The sequence below is a fragment of the Protomyctophum bolini genome (assembly GCF_963924005.1).
Source record: "Protomyctophum bolini genome assembly, chromosome: 21".
In the NCBI taxonomy this organism is placed as follows: Eukaryota; Metazoa; Chordata; class Actinopteri; order Myctophiformes; family Myctophidae; genus Protomyctophum; species Protomyctophum bolini.
Genome location: NC_137882.1, coordinates 26,019,838 through 26,042,981, shown reverse-complemented (window position 1 = coordinate 26,042,981; position 23,144 = coordinate 26,019,838). Strand labels below are relative to the sequence as shown.

Below are 23,144 nucleotides of genomic sequence, written 5' to 3'. Positions count from 1 at the left end.
CTAACTCCCCCCCCCCCCCCCCCCCCCAGCTGGTCATGGGCCACTAAGCGTCTCTGCCAACGGCATGAATGAACACAATCCTCTATTTCCGTCGGCCGAGTGTGACCCGGCATCGTCATGGCCTCATCATCCTCATGCTGTACTCGGGCGTGTTCCAATTCCCTTAAAAAGCCTCCTCCCCTTGGCACCTTTCCTCCACGGCTATTGACATGAGATTGAGTGTGAAAGCTTGCTAGGCGAGAGCGGCGACATGGCATCAAGTGGCCTTTCCACCTGTCACTGGTCCGCGGAGGAATGGAAATATGGGACGGAGGCTTTTCAAGGTTTTGTGGAGCGAGCTCAAGTGCTCCCACAGAACCAGTGAACTCCCTCAATCTATGGATGCAGCTCGACTTATATATAGGTCCGTGTCTAGGGCAGTGGTTTTCAAACATCTTTTGAAAAGACCTTTTGAATATAGCAGATTTACAAGCTCACAACATGTTGCATCACGACGCGATGTGAGCGCGTTGTAAGATCTTATGAGCTTTCTTTTTCTTTTCTTTGACCTACCGAAGCCGAACAAAGCTCATGGTCAGTTGGAGTATGCTGCCTTTAATCACTGACAGTTGTGCTTACCCTTTGTCGATTGATGGTTGACAGTTTAACACCAAGGTCTCAGTGGATGGACTCCACAAGAGCCAATTATCCAGTCTCCACAATAGTTTTGTGACACACCTTGTTGCCAAAAGAGATACTTTGTCTGTGCTGTCTGATTCTTGTTTTTGTGATAATCCCAGGGTTCAATAAAGGGCATTTTCTTAACCATTTTAGCCCAAAATAGTACTTGGTATGGCACATAACGATAAATAAATAGCTGAAGCAGTAATTCTATTCGTCAGGATAGATGTTGACATTTCTAAACGTAAAAGTGTGCGTACTATGAGTATGATGCATGCTCTTATACCAATGTTTTGGTAAACTAATGTATAGTTTACAATATATGGCCGTTGAGCAAACAGTCTGCTTTTCATTGCTCAGACAGAAAGATTTCAATAGTGCTTGCATTGAAATACACAGAGATGTATTCATAATTATGTATTGAATTGGAGTGTAGTGATGTATGGCTTGTGTGAAATTACACCTAGTAACGTTTTTATTCCACTTCTGAATTCTCCTGAAAGTAAACCCTTCACTACATCCCTCAGAGAGAATAATCTACTGAAACAACACCACTATAACATCAACACACTGCCTTGTTCTAAACCAGTGGTTTCAAGGACCCCAAACATGGTACGCATTGGGACCCCCCATAACTCCACAAATGTGTACAAAAAGTGTACAAATCTCAGAGTTACAGATCGGTAAAGGTCCATTTGGCTCCTAGTCCTCACTATCCTCTCGAGGACCCCTGGGGGTCCCCAGACCCCACTATACTCTAATACAGTGGTTCCCAAGCTGTGGTGTGTGCACTCCTTGGGGTGCGTCAGCTTATGTCAGGAGGTCACATGGCCAAAAATAATTGGGAACCGCTGCTCTAATAAATGCATAATAGTAGATACTGACCCATGTGCATAACACAAACTTGTTTTATACCAGGACACCGTTCATATTATGGGGACATTTTGATTTATAGTGCAATTGCAAAGTCGAAAAAGAGCACATACCGGTACATTTAAAAACAAAGCATACATGGTAGGCTTGAATTTATCAGAAAATACATTTACCGAAACACAGCGTAGCCTATTTGTAAGTAGAAAATGCTGCCCACTGCCAAATGTGCATGTTATGAAAATCCATAATGTATTTTTGTATAACTTTGATGTCCCGGGGAGACACCACATTTCTCTGTTGGGTCTTGAGCTGAAAATCTTTGGGAACCCCTGCTCTAGTGTATTAAATATTGAAATCTGTTTTATTTTATTTTTTTCTTCTTCTTAAAACTGGGGGGAATACAAATCATTTGAAGACAAGGCTGGAAGAATGGCAAGATGTCCAATTGTCTGTTGTATTTAATGGACAAGAACTAGTACTAGTTTCCCCATTGTTTGTGATTTGATGAGCAGCTGTCATGCACTGTAAATGGCCTAGATTAGAATGTCCTTGATAGTGCTGTACATACCAGTTGTTCTCAACCTATTCTGGATCAGGGGCCCATTCACTTTCTTTTCAAATTATTTTTATTCAAGTTTATTTTTATTTTTAAACAGAAGCATAAATGGCATTTAGTCAGAAATGTTCAGTAGCACCGAAGAGACGACTTTAGGACGGTACCCGCCCCCCCCCCCCCCCCGAACCTCAAATGACCTCACATTGTAGGTTCTACACTGTAGAGCCTACAGAGCCGAACCTACTTTTATTCGGCTCTAAAATAGGAGTATGAATCGGCCCTTACCGTGTGTGGGTCCCTCTACTGTACTGTACTGTACTGTACTGTACTGTACTGTCACTGTCACTGTATTGTACTGTACTGTACTGTACTGTACTGTAACACCCCAAATCATCATATATACAGTTAATGTGTGTGTGTGTGTGTGTGTGTGTGTGTGTGTGTGTGTGTGTGTGTGTGTGGGTGTGTGTGTGTGTGTGTGAGACCATATTACACCAGTCCTCCGTGACCTTCACTGGCTACCGGTTAAACAAAGAATCCACTTCAAAACACTCCTGAGAGTCCTGACCACCTACAAAGCACTAAACAACCCGGCTCCCCCTTACCTCTGTGACCTCCTCAAACGTCATGTCCCCTCCCGCTCCCTCAGGTCTGGTGATGCAAACCTCAACGTCCCCAAGACCAAACTCCGGACATGGGGTGACAGAGCTTTTGCCTTTGCTGCCCCAACCCTGTGGCACTCAGAGATGCCCCCACCCTCCAAAACCACCCTCAAGACCCACCTCTTCACCCTAGCTAACCCTTTTCACTGTTAATGTTTTCTAGCTTTTAGTGTTTATTTATTTTTTCTAATGAAGTTGTTTTTATTTATGTTGTTACCTGACTCTGTAGAGCCCCCCCATGTAAAGCGTCTTTGGGTACTCAGAAAAGCGCTATATACGTTTGAGATATTATTATTATTATTATGATGTAAATTCATTGTTAATGGCATTTAATGTTTGTGTTAGGACAAAAATCTACACTATAGCTGAATATAGCCCCTCAAAAAGTTTTACAGGAGAATCAAATAAGACTGTAGCCTTCAGTAGTGTAATCAGTTAAGGAACATAAGGTCAGACCTGCGACACAGAAGAAATATAACAGCAAAACCAAAAAGTCAATGCCTACAATTTGTAGGCATGTCCTCCGCATTTGGCCCATCTCTTGGAGCGGTGAGCTGCATTCAAGGAGCGGTGAGCCGCAGCCGTGCTGCGCTCGCAAATCATTTGATTCGTTGATTTGACCCCCCATTCCAACCCATTGATGCTGGAGTGCCAAGTCCTATTTTTACAGTCTTTGGTATGACCCGGCCGGGGATCTAACCCTGACCTCCCAGTTTCAGGGCAAACACTCATAACCACAAGGCCACTGTCTGGTCCGCAATCCCCTGCTCTGACCCACACTGGATCAGGGCCCACTTCACTTGAACATATATTTTAAGTGTTTTTTAAGTGTTTGCGGCACACACAGCTTTTCAGAGCATGTTTATTTTAATTGTCAATCGACAATAAAAACTAATTTTCCTATGCTTTAAAGAAAAAACATACCATGATATTTTCATCACGTTATATTAATGTTATATTATCATTAACGTCTTATTTGGGGGCCCACTCCACGGCCCAGCAGTGGTTGAGAATCACTGTTTTATATACTGTTTTTATATGTGTTTTCATTTTTCTATGACTCCCTCACAAGCCCTTCCATCTGGCATACTGTAGTTCTTTGTAGATGATCATATTTGAATTTGTTGATGCGATTGTCAGGTTTATTGCGCAATTAAATTCAACCTGTGGAAAATTGCCTATTGTTAGTTCTAACTTCTAAAATTAGTAGTAGTTCTAAAAGCATACTTTTTATTTTTTTGTTTTTTACTACAGAACTTTAACTCGAGTGCACAACTCCTTTTGGTGTTTAAAGCATTATGTTATGCTTTAGCTGTTGAAAAATAGCAGATCTACAAGCTCATAGCGCGGAAAGATCGTGAAAATGTGGCACAAATCTTTGAACATATATTCTTTCAGAGCGAACGTTTTTAACTCAAATCTTTGCTTCTGGGGGGGTCCCTGGAACAACATATTTTGAGATGGGGTCGGCGGCCAATTACATATAATTCTAGGGCTCCTTGACATGAAATAGGTTGAGCACCACTGACATAGAAACATGAGGTTTTTCAGAAAAACAAGCATTTGTAAAATCGTCCTAAATACCAAAAAGTATCTTTACTTTGATTCAAATACTGGGGATCAGCATGATTACACTTGTGAGGCTGAGTCAGTTCTCTTCCTGAATGACATCATACAGCATAACATGTGTAATGGTATATGGCCCGGCCTAAATGTCTCTGTGGAAACAAAGTAAACCAACATTAGAACACGTATAAGAGCTTTCTCTGTTCTCTGTTTGAAATGGAATTGCTAGCCTCCATTCAGATCCATAGCCTACACAGTTGTTAGGTTATAACCACGTAAGCCCTATACATTGTAGCCTTAAAAAGGGTCTTCAATGTGTTTCAGCCCAAGGACCCGCTTAGCTAAGAGCTAGATGAAGCAGGCCTGGGAGCCCTACTACATAATGTATAAAATTATGTTGCAGAACATTTTCATATAGATTTTAGATAGCTTATACAGTATAGCCTTGTTTGCATCACTAGGCTTATATAGCGCTGTGTTGGATTCATGTTCACGTGTATTGTCCAAACCAGCATTTGCCCAAAATAGCAGATCGACTGTGCTTTACAGATCTGCTATATTTTCGGCAAACGCATAACTCAGGATAGTGATGGGTTCAAGTGGTTAGTGTAAGGTTGCAATCACACAAAGTTTTGGCAGACCCCCTGTAGTAACTCTGATGACCCCTAGAGGTCACACAGCCACACAACTAGAGGTATAGCGTAAACAATGATCTGGTGCCGCCCACTTACAAAACAAATATGTGTAAATTCACCTTCTGCAGCACTGCTATTCAGGTGTGGAATGCGCTGCCCCCTTCCCTTAAAACAAGCAAATCACTGGCCTCCTTTGAAACCGCCCTAAAATGTCACCTGTCAGCAGGTCAGAGGGAGAGGAGGTGACCAATGGCTGTTTTAGATTCTTGTTCATGACTGTATATGTGTGAGTGCATGGGTAGATTTCACACCATACCTAATGACAAAACTAGGAACGCCATGTTTCAAGCCATAATCTTATATCCATGGGGTGGCGCCCACTCTACCCATGTGTCCTTGAGCAAGGCATTTTAAAACCCTTAACTGCTCCCTGAAGAGCTATTTTCACTATTTTTTAAATAGGGATACGTGGTTCATTCAGAATAGATTTTAGTAAGTTTAGGTCCTTTATTTTGGGTCTAGCGGTTCTAAAATGTTTGGGACACACAGTCAGCTCCTATAGCTACAGTATGACATTTCTGCAGAAACGTTATAGCTTTCATTAAGAAACTGCATTTCAAGTCATGCATTTTGCAAAAACAATAGCAGATCTACAAGCACACAATGCCACAAGCTGCGAGGCGTTAATTGTGAGCTTGTAGGTTTGGACAAAACACGTGAACGTGGTCCATTATTTCGGGGTCCAGTCGCAGTTCTAAAATGTTTGGGACACAGCCAGCTCTCAGCTACAGACAGTAGCCTATAACATTTCTGCAGATATGCACAATTAGCTCAAGTTATAATATAATAGTCTACATTTAACCAGCTGTTGATTCCAGCCACGTAGAGTAACGGTCCTATGAAGATGAGAACCCCGGCAATCAGCCAAATTACAATGAAAGCTATAAGGCAGCACAGACAGAGCCATCATTGTGTGAGCTAGAGGGACAGGGAGAGAGAGAGAGAGAGAGAGAGAGAGAGAGAGAGAGAGAGGTGGGGGGGATCCAGTCAGTCTGTCAAACAGGGATCTTGTTGTGGTGAGTGGTGACGGCATATGGCCATGCATCCAAGCATCCATCCAACTAACGAACGCATCTTTTATGTGAGCCGAGGACAAGCGTCTGGCTGTGAATCACTCGATTCAAGTTCACACATGTGTGTTCAGTATGGCCAAGTGTGTGTTCTCTGGCCCATGCAGTCTGTTTGAACTATAACAACACTCATGGTGGGGAGAGACAGTGGTTTCCAGTGTCTGGGCTATATAGCCTGCAATATCAGCTTTTACAATGAAGTGTTTCACTGTACATAAAACATATCCCAAATAAAGCAGACACAGACCCCTGGCTATTCAGGCTTCTGGTATAGCACTGAAACGATTTAGATTATAATCATAATAATGTTAAAGATATTTCTCACGCCTAAAGTTTGCATGTAACAGTATTCTGGAACTTCATGGAGAAATAGTGGTTGCCTCCCACCTGCTGTTCAAAACAAACAATGCATGTATCAGTAATAGCGTCTGCGGGGCCCTATCTGAAACTAGCTCCTCACCACTCGCCATAAACACTGCCACTCGGTTTGAGCATATAGATAATAGTTGTATATCTATCTACAGTATGCTCAAACCGAGTGGAAGTGTGTAGGGCAAGTGGTGAGGAGCTAGTTTAAGAGCCAGAGGGATAGTTGTTGTTAGGCAACCAATGACCAGCATATACAGTAGAGTAGACTGAGCATACATGGGCAACTGGTGGCCAGGCGGGGTCCACATGCGGTCCACACCTTGTGGGCCACATGGTGTGGCCTGCAGGTTAATATCCAAATTGATATAGGCCTATATATTATTGATTTCAGCTTAAATATTATTGATTTAGTATAGCGTAATGCCTATAGCAGCGGTTCCCAAACCTTTTTGGCCATGCACCCCTGTATACCTCCAGACTATAGCTGATGCACACCCCACATGGAAATATAAATTGCATAAATATATAGAGACATATATTCCCTATATATCCACATATATCCACATATGAGCCTGCATATGGAATATATGTGCAGCATAGGCTATATTCTGCATATGCTTGCCATATATTGGCAAAATATGTTAACATATTCAAAATAAAACCATAGCACCACCATTAGCCTTTTCATGCCGCGCACCCCCTACCACAAGTTTGGGAACCACTGGCCTATAGTATTCAAATTGTATTGTCTTTTTTGTATTATTATTTGAGTTAACATACAGTAAGTAGGGTATAAATACATTTGACATTTAATGTTGTAAAAATGTTTTCCAATTAAAAAAATAGCCCTCTCCATTGCGCGCACACACACACACACACACACACACACACACACACACACACACACACACACACACACACACACACACACAAAGAGCCAATGAAGTTCTCGGATACTGGTAGGTTGGGCGTGGCTTCCAGTTGCCAGTGGCACCCATCCTCCTGCCTCTACAACACAGAATCAATATCATACTCTAAGCACAGAATAGATAGACCCGGAGAGGAAGATGATGGATCAGTTTGTAGAAGGTAAGTCATTTATTTTAATAACAATAACAGTGACACACACCTTCTGAATAGATAATCAGAATAATGCTGAATCATTTTCCACACTGCAGCATTATATGCAGCTCCTATGTGGTTTTCTTCAGCGACCTCTCTTTGTTTTATGTGCTGTCACAAGTCACAAGAAGAAGCCTCGGGGTTTTGACTTGGTTGCGCCGCGGCCCAGCGAAAATAGCTCTATCTACAAGCTCACAACGCGTTCACTGCGCGCCGCGCAAGCTGTGAGCTTGTAGATCTGCCCTTTTCGGTGCAGCGTGACACCGCCGGGTGCGCAACTTTATAATGCTGCTTGTTGTAGGGCCCGACTGGGTGTGAACATCAGATCTGCTCCCTCTCTCTCATCATCCCCTTTATTGCAGCAGCTAGCATGTGTTGTTGTTAGCATCATGCTAGCTTCTTAATACATCACTTTGTTTTAGGTTTATTGTAAATGTCTTTCTTTTTTGTATCTTCTTGACGTATCCATCAGGTTAGCTTCCTTGTATTACCATGGTTGGTAAACATGCACATGATGTACTATCATCCCAGACATTAGACAAGATGCCATTATTAGCAGCATAATAATAGAAAGCTTTCCAAAATAAATCTATGGGGCCTTTGTGATTGTGTTGCTATGGGATGGGAGCTTTAACAATGGCTAACATTACATTGCTATCTATCAGCTGGAGGTGATAAATCAGACTGTCAAGACAGACTACTAGGGGGCACCTAGCCCTAGTGCTTACAGCAAGTCTCCGAGAGAGACTGTAAGCACTGGACCAGGGCTAGGGGGCACCTAGTACCTACCTACATAAAGGCAAAATAAAAGTATATTATTTAATGCCATTTTCCAAAGCATACATTTACACAGTTGCATCACTATCAGATAGTGCTGCATGCTTCTTTCTTAATCTCAAATTTTACTTTATTCTCACTTGATTCTATTAGCATTACTAGTACATTCAAAATGTGGCACCTGAAGGCTGGAGTCAACTACTTTGGCTTTATAACAGACAATATCAAAGCTTGACATAAACCTCTCTTAACATTTCTCTCTTATACATAAGAAGAGTAACTAAAATAAATTGGACAGCCAACTAGTGCTGCACAATTCTTCACAACATGATATAGGTGTCTGAATCTAGATGGCAATCTTTTTTCGAATAATTGCACAGTACAGCTAGCCAGCTATCAGACCAAAACATTTACCCTTCAACCTCTTGTTGATGCCGATAATGACTGGCTATCCACAGGTTTTGTTGCAATTATTTCTTGTAGCAATTGTTGAAACATTATAGGCCTTTTTATACAACAAATATTCAAGCAAATCATTCAAATCATTTATACTTTACCTCAGACCATTTCCCAAACCATACAGTAAGTTATTATTTAGGGTGATTTTTACATTTAGCCAATCTAACATTGAGTTGCCCACTTTAATGATTATCGCCTGGCTGTCACAGCTGCTGTGGATGTTTGTGAATCACTCAAATGAACTGAACTGTAGCTAACTAGTTAATTACTTCTCGTGTTTGTGGTAGCTGCCTGATATCATGGGTGATGAGCTTTTTCATTTTGATGTCAGGTCTTTCTGTCAGGCTCACTGCCTTCTAGCCGCAATTTCCCATTTTTTCATAATGGGATGAATCCATTGACAGCCCATTGATCCAAATATAAATTTCAGATCTGCTTGTATTAAACAATGTTAAACTCGCCAACATTGCAGCTGCAGGGCAAGCTTGAATTATCCTCTTTAAATCTGCAAAGTGTTTGTTTCATAAAAATCCACCATATGATGAGCTACTGTCTGTCAAGGAATTCTGTGCAGGTGATTGTTTTTCTAAGTGTTGGAGTTTGGAAGCGAAGTGCGTATACCACCCGTTTCGAATTTGCACATAATGCAGGAGGCAGCAGCACGATGTGTTCATGAAAACGAGTGCTTCCAAACTCCAACACTTAAATAATGACCTGCACGGCATTTCTTGACAGAAAGTAGCTCATAAACATTCCTGGTGGTCTGGATGTTGCGGGGACCCCCCCGGGGACCGCCACACGGTACAGTTGCACCGCTCACTTCACACACAGGTGTGATTTATATGAAACACGCTACAATGTTGGGGAGTTTAGCGTTGTTTAATACCTGCAGATCTCAAATTCGATTTGGATCAATGGGCTTCCAATGGAGGGTATTGCAACTCTAGTCTAGATTCATCCAATTCAGTATTTAGGTCCGACGTCATTTTGTAGTGCTATGTCACGTCCGGGTCCAAGTGGCACCAGCTCCCGTCTGCATCTCATTGTAAATAGAATATCTAAACGTGTGAATCTTTTTACAATGACGTTATTTTTCAGAAAGGAAGCCATTGAGGGTTAAAATGGGTCTTAATGCTTCCAACTCGAGTGGAATTATTAATGTTTTGTCCATGACAAAGAAAATATATGATGCGGAGACAATAAAGACTATTATTATCATTTTAATTGAAGGTGGTAACAGTCCATTTGCTCAGTACAATATTTCGGGGGCATATTTAGAATGTGTGCAGGCTTGAGTATGTTGAATCTAGTTTGCAATTAATGAGGATTTAGTTGACACAATTAAATATAATGGTATCGTGTGGTGCAGACGGCCTGTCACAGCCAGATTTGGGAGAGCAGCAGCTTTGTTGTTGCGAGGAAAGCGGTAAAATGAGACTTTCGTGGTTATTTTCGTCTCAGATTTAGTCTGACAGAGCATCACAGTATAACTCTATGGGGACACAAAAGCGACACAAAAGTGGGACCCGGAAGTATCTCAGGAGGGGGCCCCCACCAAACAAGAATGTGTTGAAGATAGCCGAGTTACAAGCCCAAAACACTGTGCACGGCACGCACGGTGGGCCGTTGTGAGCTTGTAGTAGGCCCACTATTTTCAAATACGTGATGCATATTTGTTCACAGTGATTACATTGACTGTGACACTATATTAACTCATTTAACATGTAACTTCATTACAGATGGTGATGCTGCTCCTCCCGCCGAGGAACTGGCTCCATGTCAAATCTGCGGAAGGAACTTCTTCCCCAAAGTCCTGGTAAATATACGAGCAACTAAATGTCAACGTTGGGCCTGGGCCGTGGCTCAGCGGTCCAGGCACCTTGGCTGGTAATCCAGTCTGGCAGTGTGCCGCGGGTTCGACTCCCGATCCCGACGGCCTTCACTGCATGTCACCCCCCCCCCCCCCCCATCTCTCCCCATTTCCTGTCAGCCTACTGTCTGTCCCTCCATAAAAAAATATAAAATAAAGGCGAAAGCCACAAAAAAAAAACATTATTAAATGTCAACTTTGAACACGACATATACTGTATCTCATAATCTAATACAACTTTTCAGGACACCACAAACGGATATTGTGAAAATATCTAAACTTGTAGATTGTCTATTTTCACAATGTTTGCCTCTTTGTGTAATATTTGGCCAATTTGGTATTAAAAGGTCTTAAAGGTCATTCAATTGTAACTTTGAGAATGTATAGACTTGCACTGTATGTCGGCTTGTTTACTGTTGAGTGGTGAAAAACAATGTTGCACGTCGTTAAGCTAATGAAGCCACTGTCCTCTTCCCCGGCCTGCAGAAAAAGCACATTCCCATCTGTCAGAAGGCAGCAGCCAAGAAGAGGAAAGTGTTTGACTCCAGTCGCCAAAGAGCTGAGGGCACAGAGATCTCTACCCTCAAACCCATCAAAGCAAAGAAGGTCAGATTGAAAAAGCAGGGGCTCGCAACTCACTTTATAATGCTCCAAATTTGTATTCAGCGACATAGCAGGCCTTCGTTGTCTGTTTTAACAGTTTGGCTCAGCACCAAGAATGGAGGATGTGCGTTGCAAATCTTGTTTTGAATGGATGGCATATATATAATTTTGTTCAGGTTCATATTCATTACAGTTCTTCAAGTTGGCAATCAATCACATTTACATCAGGGACACATGACCATTTGACGTGGCCTTCAAGGAGTACGCATGCACAGTTTTGCGCCCATCGGTCCAATGGGGGGTTATCCCGATTGATCCCAGGAGCACCTTTTTTACAATTAAAAAATATATATATACCTGCACACCTCCTGAGCACCTGGTTGCTTCCTTGCCTCTAACTACACGACTAGTCTAAAAAAAAATATATTTCTATCTATGAGGCCGAACCTCCATGAACAAAAACATTGTGATTAATGAATGAGGCTTCATTCACAAAATGTGCATTATGTTGTACTTTAGCTATTGAAAATAGTGTCGTGCTACGGTCTGCTATTTTGGAAAATTTGTGAAAAAGTGTCGCAAATCTTTGAATGTATATTCTTTCAACGTTTTTAACTAAAATCTTTGCTTCTGGGGGGTCCCGGAACAGCCAATTACACATATTTGTGGGGGTCCTTGACATAAAATAGTTTGAGAACCACTGATATAGAAACATGGGGCAAAAGGGCCTTTCTGTGTGGAGTTTGCATGTTCTCCCCGTGTCCCCTAGGGTAGGTACCCTCACAAAAAACTGGTCTCTAAACTGCCTCCCCTTGGCCAGCCGGGGCGCCTGATGGAGGGGAAAGGAACTGGTTGGAATAATGCGTTCCTTCCACGCACAACCAGGGAAACTCCCCCCTGTCAGGTGTAAAGGAGCAACTTGGACACTCAGGCATGAAGGAAGCATGAGTTCAAGTCCGTTGCTCTCCCCGTGTCCCCCATATATGGGGACTATAGGTTAGCGGAGGGTGTGTAGAGCCCAGGATCACATTAGATAATTGACACAGGGGTGAAAAATGGGTTACAAAAGCGTGGGATAAAAAATATTAAAAAAAAAGAAGAAACATGGGTGTTTCAGAAAACTGTCAGTATTCAGAAGGCATTTGTAGAATCGTCCTCAGGTCTAAATGGGTTAAACGATGGAGCTTCACCAGGCATTTGTCAGACCAATGTGACATGTGGGAGACTGCGGACTGAAACCAAATAGGAGCCTATAGTGGGAAGGAACTGAGCAGGGCGATCACGTTGCTGCTGCAAAACACACTCACATGACAGTGGACTACTTCTGTCACAAGTCATCGGCCTGTGGCGTGTCACTAGCCTTTTCACACGGCACAACATGACCTCATCAGCCCCTGACCATCCCCGCTTTGATTCCTGACCGGCTATGTAGGCTGAAAATATCTGATCTCAGAACATATCTGGCTCTCCCAAGTACCACCGTAATAACTAGGGTCGTCCCGATCCGATCACACGCTCGGAAATCGGGGCCGATCACGTCGTCTTTTTAGACTGGATGTTGTCTGTGATTTAGGTTATTGTTATATGGCATAAGTGTTCTATAAAAAAAATATAAATATAAAATATATAAAATGGTATCGGCATACTCAAAATCAAATGATCGGACTTGAATCGGGAGCAAAATAACGTGATCTGGCCATCCCTAATAATTACTGATGTTAATTAGGCTGGCCATAAGCCAGTTAACCCATTCTGAACGGGAACCCATTTTGGTGTTGGCATCATGTTATGCTTTAGCTATTGAAAAATAGCAGATCTACAAGCTCATAGCGCGCCACCGAGTGGCGCGCTACGAGCTTGTAGGTCTGCTATTTTTGAAAGAATCGAAGAACGACTGACATTTTTAGAATCTGATCTCAGGTCAGAATGGGTTAATCAGACCAGTGTGTGTCCAGTGGAAACCTCGTATGAATCTGATCTCAGGTCAGAATGGGTTAATTAGCCGATACAATAACTTGAGCTTGTGTGCTTTACCATTGAGTGAAATCCACGATGACTTGTCTTAGTTCTATTGGATCTTCACTAGTCCCTCCCTAGGTTTCATTTGTTGATGAAATATAGTTTACCACGCCTTAGGTTTTATTTATTTTCTTTCCGTCATAGTTTTAGTTGACATTATTGCTCGCCCCATCACTATCTCCATCTCTCTGCATGTCTCTCTCAACTTGTGTTTCTATGTCAGTGGTTTTCAAAATATTTCATGTCAAGGACCCCCATAATTATATATGTAATTGTCTGCCGACCCCCATCATGTTGTTCCAGGGACCTCCCTCCAGAAGCAAAGATTTGAGTTAAAAACCTTCGCTCTGAAATAATATATATTCAAAGGTTTGCACTACATTTTCACGATTTTTCAAAAATAGCAGACTTACAAGCTGAGCGTGTAGATCTGCTATTTTTCAATAGCTAAATTATAACATAATGTCATTATCAAATATAAAGGTTTAGAAAAGGTTGTTGCAATCAGTCATGGATTAAAGTTATCAGTCGCCACGACTGATTTCAGTCATTTGGATTCTGGAGATGCCAGCATTTCTTCTACCGTATTTAATCATGAGCGAATAAGCCAAAGTAGTCTAGATAGACTACTTTTGCTTATTTTAAGATTAGAGCATTTCAAGTGGTCAAACTTGACAATATGTCCAGAAGCATCTTCCGATAAAACCCTATGGTCTCAAATAAAGCATCTTCCGATAAAACCCTATGGTCTCGGGTATTTCATTTAAAACCCTATGGTCTCGGGTATTTCATTTAAAACCCTATGGTCTCGGGTATTTCATTTAAAACCCTATGGTCTCGGGTATTTCATTTAAAACCCTATGGTCTCGGGTATTTCATTTAAAACCCTATGGTCTCGGGTATTTCATTTAAAACCCTATGGTCTCGGGTATTTCATTTAAAACCCTATGGTCTCGGGTATTTCATTTAAAACCCTATGGTCTCGGGTATTTCATTTAAAACCCTATGGTCTCGGGTATTTCATTTAAAACCCTATGGTCTCGGGTATTTCATTTAAAACCCTATGGTCTCGGGTATTTCATTTAAAACCCTATGGTCTCGGGTATTTCATTTGAAAGCAAAGGTTAAAGCCTCAAGTCTGTGATTTCTAAAACGTCATGATTTAATTTACATATTGTGTTAATTGTTTAGGAAACGGCACGAGTAGTGTCGTGTTTCAGTGCACACGCTTTCAGTCGTGAGATTTAATTTTGCTTCAACCCATTTTGGGGCGGGATCCCCTTTTGGTGTTTTAAGTATGATGTTATACTTTAGCTATTGAAAAATAGCAGTCCTACAAGCTCATAGCGTGGCGCGCTACAAGCTTTTAGGGTCTGCTATTTTTGAAAAGTCGTGGAAAGTGGCGCACATCATTGAATATATATTTCAGAGTGAACATTTTTAACTAAAATATTGGCTTCTAGGGGTCCCTGGAACTACATATTTTGAGATGGGGGTCCGTGGCCCAATAGAGATAATTCTGGGGGTCCTTGACATGAAAAAGGTTGAGCACCACTGATATAGAAACATAGGTATTTCAGAAAACTGTCAGGATTTAGAAGACTTTTTCTTTTTAATTTCAACATCAGGCCTAAATGGGTCGTCATGTCTTGTCTAACAAGCTTGTGGAATGACACAATCGGTCATACTGTACCTGGCTCAGGAACGGCGAGATCTACAGTACAACAAATGTTGTGTTCGGGGGGTTTGCCCCTTCCAGGTGTGTGGCTGTCTGTGTGTTTTGTTTTTAAATTAGCATGTGTCTTGTGTTTTTTTCCCGCCATCTCCCCCCCCTCCCTCCCACCCACCAACTCCTTTCCTTCCATTAGCAAGAACCCCCCAAGAAGCAGTCCAACTGGCGCAAGAAACATGAGGATTTCATCGCCACCATCCGTGCAGCCAAGGATGGTGCCCCGGCGCCTCCCCCCAGCCTCGACCCAGGTAACACAGAACCGCCGTCTTGGCCAGAGTCCTCTTCTCTGCCATCATTTGTTGTTAATCTGCCTCAGGTTAAATACATCAACAAATCGATTCTTAAAGCGTTATATTTTTCTTAGCCACGCAACAGTCAACAGTGTCATGCAAAAAAGTTGCCATAATAATAATAATAATAATCTTTATTGTCCAGAAGGATATTTGTCTTCACAGTCTGTTCAAACACCCACATCAAAAACAACACATAGCACATAACACCAAGACGATACAAAAACATGAGGTCCCTAGTAGGGATGGGTATCGTTAGGATTTTCTCGAGTCCGGTACCGGTTCCGGTTCTGCTTATCGATTCCGGTTCTTAACGGTTCCCTATTTCGGTTCCAAAATGATATAAAAGAGGTCAAATGTTTAACAAAAAAGCTCAATGTCAGGTAATGTATATATATATATATATATATATATATATATACACACACACACAGTATTGGGATTAATAAAGTGACAACTTTTACAATATCTCCATTATCCAAATTAATTCCTTAATTATATATATATATTTTTTTAAATACATTTTGGAGAAAAGAATAGCTCATATGCAATGTGAAATGCCACCTAATTCTTAATCCTTTTCCTTGTCTTTATTATGGGCCATCTTGTGAAAGCTGCATGCTTTTATTGTGAAGGGTCTCAGTTCTCACAGCCTGCATATTTCCACGTGCTAAAAATAGCTGATCGACAAGCTCATAACGTGTTGCGTCCGCAACGCGTTGTGAGCTTGTCGATCAGCCATTTTCAGCATGCAAGCATAACACGTGTACGACGAAGAATAAATCAGGCATCACTGCGCTTCTGTGGAGGGAGGGAGATATATTTTGTTGGCCGAACGAGGCGATCATGTTTGGACATCTATGGACAGCTATTTTGGACAGCTATTTTTCGTGGCACATTATGTTTAATCACAACAACGTCACGTTTACTTTAGCTCCTCAATGTTTGGGTCGGGACATGTATGTGTCTGCGCGCTCCAGTCTTTCTGGAGGGAGCGAAATGTAGCGTCTTCTGCATGCATAAGCATTAACATTTCAATGGCCTAGGGTCGTTAGAGTCTATTGTTCCGTGTTGTTGTTGTTATCGCACGTCTAATGGTTAGACGTGTGACAACGCAACAATAGGAAGCGATTACCATGGTCTGTTGCTGGCTCTCCGAGTAGCATGATCTGATTATAATCAGCTGTTTTATGTGCGTGCGTGCGTGCGTGCAGGGTGTCACCCAGGAACCGATAGAGAGAACCGAAATTGAATTATTGTAATGGGTACCCGGTACTCGAGCATGTTCGGTTCGGTACCGGATTGGTCCCGAGGTTCGGGACCCACCCCTAGTCCCTAGTACTGTATACAGAACCATCCTATCGGCGGGGCAGTTTTGTTTAATGCTGCGATGGCTGAGGGCACAACACTCCTACTGAAACGCACCCTTTTTCCATGGCAAGGTTCCGTATCTTTGTCCAGATAGATCTTACAATGTGTTGCAAGATTGTAGATGTGCTATATGAAAGATAATTTGTATATGTATGCCTATAATGGCTCGCCCCAAAACAGATGATCAAAATTGGTTAGATTCTGGCGCAGACATCCTTCAACTCTCCCCATAACAACAGGAGCGGTCCTTCAAAGTTTATCCACTAATAACCATGAACTAATTGCATGAAAACTCTCCACAATTACATTCTTATACCTTTCTCTGTTTTAGATTATGTTCAGTGTCCGTTCTGCGAGAGGCGGTTCAACCAGAGCGCCGCCGACCGACACATCAAATTCTGCAAGGAGCAGTCCGCTCGCATGCCCAAGGCCAAGGCTGGTGACGTCGCCAAGAAGCCTCCCCCCGCACGCACACCGGTACACACACACACACACACACTAGGCCTGATTTGAGCACAATTATGTCCAACTTTTGCCTTGATTATGATTATAAAGATATATCTTTGGTCTCGCACACAAACAGTGTTTGTGTGTGAGTTTCAAAGCAGGACTTATATTGATCCCTTACTAGGAGATGCCACCTACCTTTCAAATCAAATTGTGGCAACTTATGAACACTTTCTCTCTCTTTCTTTATTGGCACACACCAAAAAGGAACGCTAACGTGTTTCGGCTATGCAGCCTTCATCAGAGCGTTCCTTTTTGGTGTGTGCCAATAAAGAAATGGAAATGTGAGTACTTTGTCCCCCGCTTGTTTAATTTTTGGATGTGCTACCTTTTTGGAATTTTTTATTCCTATTTTTTGATGTATACTTGATTTGGGTTTGGCACTCCACTGAAAGCCATTGCTGATGCGCAACCTCTTTTTCGCATTTACTTTCTCTCTCTCTCTCTCTCTGCAGGTCAAAGGTCCGGGTCCGGTCAGGAAGGTCAACTCCCCTGCTGTGTCCACGTCCCTCTCGCCCTCCTCTCGTTTACCTCAGAGGGCGGGCCCTGGAGGACAGTCCACCGGTGAGACTTCAGCTCTTTCTCTGCCATACTTATATAGCCATAGACATATAGAGAGGTAGACGACGCCTCTTCTTCCGGCTCTGGGGGCGAATGCTCTCAAAAGAGGGCAAGCTTCCCCGCGTTGGTCCTTCACGGAAGCTCCTGCGTGCGTCACAAGAGCGGATGTTCGGGTCTGACAAGTTCCGGGGAAAAAAGATGCGCTGTGGTTGGCCAGTAGTCACGTGAGTGGCAGCGTGCCACTCACGTAGCGTGCCTTTTTACGCACTTCCGGCGCAGAGTGTAAATTGTTCCGTCCTCCCGTCGACACACATGGCTCCAAAGAAATGCAGCGGCCAATGAGGCGTCTATTTTTAAAGTCACAACACGATTATCATTGAGTCATAAGCGTAATACAATTATCGTCATGCTTGTAGTAGATCGTCTTATGCTTGTAGTAGATCGTCTTATGCTTGTAGTAGATCGTCAGTTTTTTGGCGATTTGCTGCAGTGTTGTAAATACTGGGTCAGACTTGCTGCCGTTGCATTCATTTCAGCCAAACGAATGTTTGTCCAAACGAATGTTTGTCCAAACGAATGTTTGTCCAAACGAATGTTTTGGTACTCGGGTCAGAGTCTCGCGTCCGGTACCGAGTACAAGTACTTGAGGGTGGTATTGGGCCCAAAGTACCGACACCAGTATCTGTACCGGTACATCTCATCCCTTAGAGCAGTGGTTCCCAAACTGTCAAGGACCCCCAAATCAACATTTATTTGGCCACGGACCCCCTCCATTTGAAAACGTATGCCAGTAACACCGATAAGGGAGGTTTTTTACGGCTCTAGCAGTGATTCTGAAACACATTCATTCACACGCATTATGCTACGGACCCCCCGATTTAATGGCATTTCTATCTCTGGTACCCCAATTTATATTGTAAAACCCTTGTTAATTTAACTCTGAAAGTGTACAAATGGAACCAAATGGACCCTAATGGGTCCATTTGTACACTCTGAGTGTACAAATGGCACATGTCACATGTCCGCGGGACATGGCACATGTCACATGGCACATGTCCGCGGGGCATGTGCCACTGGCACGGGAGAGGGGAATGTTTTCACGTCGTATAAAAATCCATTGAAAACACGACTGAGAAGAGAGAGGGGGGGGGACGACGCATCAAACGGCGGTGAAAAGTCGACGCGGCCGTTCACAGTCTGTCACTGACAGTGATTTATAAACGGCTTTGATTCCGTGTTACTTCCATGTTGCGTAGCATAACTGTCCAATCCTTTAGTATCTTTGCCGTGTGCTCGGCGGGCAGCAGCAGCAACCACATGTAGGCTATTTTGTCACGATTGCGCTAATGAAACCAAATGCACTGTGACGGTACAGGATTATTATTTCATGTCAAAATGAAAAGATGGGGTTAAGGTAAAGTAATGCCTAATGTGTCCCTCTGCATGTTTAACTAAGTTTTCCACATGTCCAAGGCAATTTATGAAAAAGACCTAACCCTTTATTTTTTAAATCATATCATTGTTGATAATGATATAACGCCATTTAGGTCAATGATACAGTATATATAACAATAATAGGCCTATAGCAGCAGGTAGCCTATTTAAGGGCCAGTCAACTGTCGTCCGTGAGAACGTTAGGTTTTGCCGGTCCGTGAACATTTTATGAACTGTCAGCCGGTCCGTGAAAATATAAAGGTTGGGAACCCCTGCCTTAGAGACACAATCACATACTGTATCATCGCCATATTGTTTATAATGTTAACACTGTTAACAACATCTCTCTCTCTCTCTCTCTCTCTCTCTCGCTCTCTCGTGTGTGTGTGTTTGCAGGAATCCCATCTAGTAAGAGCTCCTCTTCAGGGATAGTGAGGAATTCTCCGTCTGGCATCACCAGTCCTCCGTCAGGGTGAGTCTCTCGCCTGGCCGGCAGAATCCCTTATGTGCTTTTGTATGAAATAATTGACACGCTTAACCACATGAAGCCAAGTGTATCTATTCTGAGCATGTCACTATTAGGCAAAAACACCAGTAGATCTGCAAGCTCACAAAGCGTCACATTGCATTGTGAGCTTGGTCGACGACATATATAGGGTTTAATCCCTGTGTTTGGTGTGTTGGTCAGTGTGCAGGGCAGCAGGCCCAGAGCTGTGGGCTCCGGCTACGGCTCCGTTGGGAGGAACGCTCCCACGTCAGGAGGAGGAGTGGGACTCAGGAGGAAAGTCTCCAACCCGGACAACTACATCTCTAGGTATAGGACAACTACATCTCTAGGTATAGGACAACTACATCGCTAGGTATAGGACAACTACATCTCTAGGTATAGGACAACGACATCTCTAGGTATAGGACAACTACATCTCTAGGTATAGGACAACTACATCGCTAGGTATAGGACAACTACATCTCTAGGTAGGACAACTACATCTCTAGGTATAGGACAACGACATCTCTAGGTATAGGACAACTACATCTCTAGGTATAGGACAACTACATCTCTAGGTATAGGACAACTACATCTCTAGGTATAGGACAACTACATCTCTAGGTATAGGACAACTACATCGCTAGGTATAGGACAACTACATCTCTAGGTATAGGACAACGACATCGCTAGGTATAGGACAACTACATCTCTAGGTAGGACAACTACATCTCTAGGTATAGGACAACTACATCTCTAGGTAGGACAACTACATCTCTAGGTATAGGACAACGACATCGCTAGGTATAGGACAACTACATCTCTAGGTAGGACAACTACATCTCTAGGTATAGGACAACTACATCTCTAGGTAGGACAACTACATCTCTAGGTATAGGACAACTACTACATGCCGCAGAACCCCATCTGAAAATATGTTGTTCCAGGGAACCCCCCAAAAGCGAAGATTTGAGTTAAAAACGTTCGCCCTGAAAGAATATATATATTTAAAGATTTGCGGCACATTTTAACGATTTTTCAAAAATAGCAGACCTACAAGCTCGTAGCGCGGCTATGAGCTTGTAGATCTGCTATTTTTCAATAGCTAAAGTATAACAACTTCTTTGAGTGGTGCAACCACTCCAAGGAACAGCAATGTCCGTGTTCACCTATGTATGTGTCCGCCTATGTATGTATGAGCACCAGAATAACTTAGTACCAGTAGGGGCGCTGTTTGCCAGAAACGGAGAGAGAGATAGTGCTGCACGTGCTGCACTGTTGCCTGCTAATGAGAGAGAGAGAGAGAGGGGGGGGGGAGGAGAGAGTGGAGTTGCACTCGGTTCACACGGGTGTGATTTTTCTTTTCTTCCAGGAACGATCCCAACAACGGTGCGGACGACGACGTGGACAACAGCGGAACGAGAAGCAAGTTCTGCCATTCGTGCGGGACGAAGTTCCCCGTCGAGTCTGCCAAGTTCTGCTGCGAGTGCGGGGTGAGGAGAATGTGCCTCTAAACCAGAGGAGAGAGCCGAGCACCGGGGCGCCGGCACGCCGGTATATCGGTCAAATCTTGGCCCTCCCCTATAGCTGCTTATAGATCCGCTACCAAAATGTGGGGGCGTGGACAACCATGTCTTCAGGTCACATCATCAAACCAGCTCGAACCGGTCGCCCCCCCGAGAACGAGGCTATACAGTGTATTTGTCACCAAGAGAAATGGACGATAATCTCATCCGTTTGTGTGTGACCCTAAGCAATTTCTCCGTATTATTCGATATAAGTTGTTCATTTCATTAACTTAAATGTTCAGTTCGGTACTCGGTGTTGAACATTTACACCTGTAGTACTCTGAGCCAGTATCGATACAGTGGGCATGATCGATGCCTGATCGATACTATGTACTTTGTTGTCGCGCACACACACACCGGATGAATAAGTTCACAACGCGGTGCATCGCGGCAAGGTTGTGAGCTTGTAGATCGGCTATTCCCCCCCCTCCCCCCCGATATGAATCAGTATAAATAAATCGTGCTTGAGAAATGGACAAAGAGTGTGAACAAAACGAAACGTTATGGAAACGTGAATGAGTGCAGCCAGTCCTACTTATAGCCTCCCACACCTGTGTGCACTAGTGTGCAAGCTGCCAGCCACTCAGCCTTGATTGCATGATTGGCAGTGAGTCTCCATGGGCCTTTTGACAGCCCTCGTCTCCAAACCTCCCCAATGAACCATGAATCCTATAGATCCACGGCCCTCTGCACCTGTATATACCCCTACTGAAGTGCAATATGATTGACTACTGACAAAAGAAAACAAAAAGTGTTGTTGTGAAGATGGAATTTGGGGAAAGGTCCCGTGTTATTTTTGACAGGGTGACCACAAAGTACAAAGTGAAATATATATCTGTTGAATTCGGTTAGCGTTTTCATTATTATTATTTTTTTCTGTTATTTCACAGGCAATATTTGCTTTTTAATGACTATGCTTACAGGCCTCACATTTCCAGCCAAGGGTTTATGAAATGTATAGCATTGCTTGAAAACACTTTTTTTCTTTTCTCTGACTTTATATATGACAGAATGGGATATAATTTATTTTCTTGGTTTTTTTTTTCATGTGATTTTTACTGAATGACTGCATGAATGAATGACTTTCTGCATCTTTTTTTTTTATTTTGTATCTGCAATACATGGAATCAAAATGTGGTTTAAGTTTGTGGTTTTGTATGAAACCACTTATGTGCCTGGATATGTCCAACCCATCCTCTCCCCAATAGTGTGTTTCCATGCCGTCAGTATTGGACTTACTTAGCTTAAAGCTGTAACTCTGTAACTTTCATGTACGACCCGAGACGGGCACTCGGGTCGCCTACATAAAATGCTGAAATATTTACCACTGAGTTAATAGAGCTGGCTTGCTTGTAGCGTTTACACGCAACATTTGCTGCAATTCTGTTAGTTATACAGTGGTGTCATGGTGATTTTCTTTTTACTGGTACCACGGAACGTCACGCACGCACGCGTGTGCATGTGCGCATCGCATCGCGGCATGCACACAGAACAGCTGCATAGCCTAAGCCTATTGTTAAATAGTGTGTGAGTTTTAGACACACAAACGAAATACAAAAGTATAATGAAAATGGTCAGACAAACATCTTTACTGCACACTAACTAAAAAAAAGTTTGCTTTGGACGAATGAATCTGTAACTGTTCTTTGATGGAGGAGAACACCACACAGCAGCAGTAGCCTATACTGCAGCCATAGCAGTCCACACTGCTGTAAATCAAGTGTGCATGCTTGCCGTATAGGCTGTATACGTGTGCTCACAACAACCGCTCAGGTATAAACGGTTAAAGCTGTTATGCAAATTAGTGACCATTTGAATTTGGCACGGTACTTGACACGGTGTGAAAATAGGGGGGAGGGGTGGGCGCTGCCACGCCAAAGTAAACCCACTGGG

The 23,144-nt window shown here is 42.9% G+C and overlaps 1 protein-coding gene across 1 annotated transcript; it reads left to right on the top strand.

The window, feature by feature from the left end:
- Positions 1-7,423: 7,423 nt before the first annotated feature.
- On the top strand, positions 7,424-22,388 carry zc2hc1a (zinc finger, C2HC-type containing 1A). Its single transcript, XM_080794393.1, has 9 exons — positions 7,424-7,540; positions 10,549-10,625; positions 11,166-11,285; positions 15,170-15,281; positions 17,026-17,171; positions 17,657-17,765; positions 19,593-19,668; positions 19,885-20,010; positions 21,056-22,388. Exons 1-9 carry the CDS (start codon positions 7,519-7,521, stop codon positions 21,195-21,197), a joined length of 930 nt encoding a protein of 309 aa, XP_080650519.1. The 5' UTR covers positions 7,424-7,518; the 3' UTR covers positions 21,198-22,388.
- The last annotated feature ends 756 nt before the right edge of the window (positions 22,389-23,144 follow it).